This window comes from Vicia villosa, linkage group LG4 (assembly GCF_029867415.1).
Source record: "Vicia villosa cultivar HV-30 ecotype Madison, WI linkage group LG4, Vvil1.0, whole genome shotgun sequence".
Taxonomy (NCBI): Eukaryota; Viridiplantae; Streptophyta; class Magnoliopsida; order Fabales; family Fabaceae; genus Vicia; species Vicia villosa.
This window is the reverse complement of record NC_081183.1, coordinates 628,190-631,944: the sequence shown is the minus strand read 5'-3', so window position 1 is coordinate 631,944 and position 3,755 is coordinate 628,190. Positions and strand designations below refer to the sequence as shown.

General features: G+C 35.7%; 1 protein-coding gene across 2 annotated transcripts; it reads right to left on the bottom strand.

The window, feature by feature from the left end:
* LOC131598679 (mitogen-activated protein kinase kinase 6) lies at window positions 1-3,755 on the bottom strand. Of its 2 annotated transcripts, XM_058871266.1 has the most exons (8): window positions 3,560-3,754; window positions 3,294-3,378; window positions 2,139-2,273; window positions 1,407-1,631; window positions 1,114-1,296; window positions 706-929; window positions 347-392; window positions 3-241 (listed from the first exon to the last, which is right to left on the bottom strand). In XM_058871266.1, exons 1-8 carry the CDS (start codon window positions 3,631-3,633, stop codon window positions 149-151), a joined length of 1,065 nt encoding a protein of 354 aa, XP_058727249.1. In that variant the 5' UTR covers window positions 3,634-3,754; the 3' UTR covers window positions 3-148. The 2 variants fall into 2 exon arrangements, with proteins under 2 accessions (XP_058727250.1, XP_058727249.1); XM_058871267.1 differs by lacking the exon at window positions 2,139-2,273 and having other exon boundaries at window positions 1-241; window positions 3,560-3,755.

The following is a 3,755-nucleotide window of genomic DNA, read 5'->3' as shown; positions in this document are numbered from 1 at the left end:
TCACAAAATTATAATGAATTCAACAAGGATACATGCTAGTATATTTTATATTTCTACTTTCTAACATAGTAATAGTGACAAGGAGAAACTTAAGTCATAAAAGTTATGAAATTCAAAGTACAAATTTTACACCATATATCTTAACAAATCATCTGGGAAAATTTACAGGAGGTTCCAAGCTACCTACTAATATTCCAAGATCTAGATCTTTATCTTCAAACTTTTTTATGAAAGGATGATCCTGAAATTACAATGAGATCAATAACAAGAATAAAAAATGACAAATTTTAACAAGATATAGAAATTCGTTTTTTTATATATAAAAAGAACAGCTTAGTATACTAACCAAAAGCTCCAATGATGTTGATCTTTCGCGAGGATCCTTCTTTATGCTGTAATAATACCAAGAAAGAACTTAGTAAGAGGAAAAACGTAAATATGTTTAGAAAAAACCATCATGGCAATGTCGTGTTATGTGCAACTTATAGCACAAGGTAGTTTATGATCAGTTGCATGTTTGAAACATTTGAGTTTTACCATGAGTTTTTATTGGTATGGTTACTTTGTGCCTGTTTGAAAACGCGATGAATTTCTTATAGACACGCGTTCATACTGAAGTTTAATATGACAGCTTCCGTGTTGATGTGTATTGAGACGAGGTTCCAAGCATATAGTAATAAAGTAGTAAAAAGGAATAAGAGTTACCAGGATGACACAAATGAACAAAATTCCGGGGAGAACTGATCAGGAGGAGCAGAAGGCGGTGGACTTTCGACAATTGCTTGCAAAAGTTCATAGAAACTAGGCCAGGCTTGCTGATCTTCAGATTGTATATAAGGAAACCGTCCTATGGCACACTCGAGTACTACCATCCCTAAACTCCAGATGTCACAGCTGTAACCGTAAGTACTTCCGCTGATTCTTTCTGGCTACACAAAGAAATCGACAAATCCACTATTATTGAAATTTTAATAGAGAAGGACATAAAAGAGATATTTAAGTTTATCTGGTTCAGTTGTAATTTGGGAGCATTTGAAATTTTCTCACTCAATTGGGAGATGCTATACAGTTTCCAGTGATATAGAACAAGCTTAATGAAGAAAAGTTACATACCGACATGTAATTATAAGTTCCAACAAATGTATCTCTTTGGCCCATTGAGCTAGCGAGCATAGCACTAACACCGAAATCAGTAATCTTCACTTCCCCTTTGTGATTTACTAAAAGATTGGATGGTTTGATGTCTCTATGTATCACATGTCTTTCATTGTGCAAGTAAACAAGGCCCTGTAACACCTGCAATACGGACACAAATTATTAACATTCAACAAAGATACAGAATATTGGATCGGCGAGAATCAATCTGCCAATTTCAACAAGAATAAATAGAAGTATGATCTAGGTACCTGCTTACAAACCACAGCAAGATATGGTTCCAGAATTGTATTAACTTGTCTGATTATATCTACTAGAGAACCGCGATCCATGTATTCCAGTACAAGAGATATAACACCATTATGATAGAATGAATGGTAACAAACTACAACATGTGGACACTGTGATGCTTGGTTTATTTTCAGTTCCTGAACAATCTGTTTCCGAATATCCTCTTGTATATTCATCTGAATGACCTGCAATAAAAAGTTTAACAAGATTTTCTTCTACCATACACAAGTTCAATTTACAAGTTTGAAAATCATTTTTGAAACAATATGCTTTAGTTTCAAAAGGTGCTACTTAGCGCAAAATCATAACCAGAGTTATCTTAAGTTTTAGGAAGTCTTGTATAGTTTAATCATGAGTTCAATCTTGACAAAACAATTAGAGACCCTATTTAACCATGTTTTAACAAAGGTAAGGTTTAACCGTGACAAATGTTAAACCTTGTGCGATAGCTGGCTTGCATACCCTCAAAGACGGCCCTGATCATAATAATAATAATTTGTTTCACATAATAATAATTTGTTTCACATGTTCTTATAGATACCTACTATCCTAAGACAGTTGCAACCATTTATATTAAAAGCAACTTTTTGCAGACATACATACATAGTACAAATTACAATGTGCAAAAAGATTAATCATACAGGCAAATCTAACTATAAGAAGCAATAGAAATTAGTTACGAATGACAACACCTTTAAAGCAAACAATTTTCCAACCCACTTATGGCGAACGAGCTGCACTACACCGCCGCTTCCTTTTCCGATTACTTTTACAGTCTCAAGGTCGTCCAACGTGAAGTCAAATTTGAGATCCTTAGCATCAGAAGGCTGCTCAAAGAAACAAATTGCAACTGCTCTGATACCATTTGTTGGCGCAACATCGGGGGAGTCGAGTTCGGGAGCATTGATAATCACGGGACATTCCTTCGAGCAATACACCTTTGTGGGAGAGACACCACTTCTCCACCTAAAACCTTAAGGTAATAGGTGAGTGGGTTCTCCCACTTATATATGCTCAAGTCACCACACACTTTTCCAATGTGGGACTATTATCCACACTCACACTTGCATTATTCTCAACACTCCCCCTCAAGTGTGAGTCTACAATGCTCCCCCTCCATGTGGAAACTCCTCTTCCACATACACTTGTATCCGTTGACTTCAACTACATGTATCTGTTGACTCTCTTCAACTACATGTATCCGTTGACTTTCAACTACAAGTTTTAGCCGGTCCCTTTCTCGAACCAAAGGCTCATGAGACTGAGGTTTTGGTTTTTTCATGTTGTCAAAGAGTTGAACAATAAAAATAGATGGCGAGTGCCTGATCGAATTGACCAGGTAATGTAGGAACAAGGTTCAAGTCTATCGGTCTGTTAGGATGCCTCAGCTGCATACATTACTGCACTTCCACTTGACACCTATCGTTAATGAAAAACGGCTCGTCTCGCCGTGAGTCCTGAGCGTGAGGGGGTGTGTTAAGAGTCCCACATTGAACAATATATGGCCTGGACATGTCCTTATAAGTGGGGGCAATCCTCACCCTACAAGCCGGTTTTGTAGGGTTGAGTTAGGCCTAACCACACTTCTTAACAGCAACTTTTCAAATCAGATGCAAGCATCCAAAAACAATAAACAAACCAAACCCTAAATGTCGGTGATAAACTAAACAAAGAGTAAGCATGTAGAATGAAACATAATCAACACTGAACACTCTTATCTAATAAATCAATGCATCCAAATTCTTTACTCTACCAAAAAAAATAAATTGAAATTGCAATCTGAAATAGTATATCTATAACATAAATTAGGGTAAAAAATAATAAAGAAGTAAAGTAAAAAAAATTACCCTTGATTCCTTTTCTTCAGAAATGAGACGCATTCCTTTCTGATTCAAAAGCAGATCTCCATCATGGAATGTACCACTAGCAGTCCTGATAAAAATTTCAACATTCACAAATCAAATTCATAAACATGAAGTTTGAAAAAAATTCATTTTTTTTGGGAACAAGCATTAAATTGGAATAAAAAAGCGAACTTTATAGATGAATTAGAATAATAAAGGAAAAATAAGAAATGGGTCAGTTAAAGGAAGATGAAAAACGATGAAATTACAGGAATGAGGTGATGGGTGTTTCTTGAGCTGGAACAGAGAGCTTGAGCTGCTTCAATGGGGTTTTTGTCTTCATGTTGGTTGTTAAGTGTTGCTGGTTTTTGAGGGTTTTGAGAGATTTTGAGAGAGAAAGGAAAGAAGAAACAGAAAAAGGGAAAAAGAGTGATTTGAATTGAATGAAAGAATAATGAAGTAAGT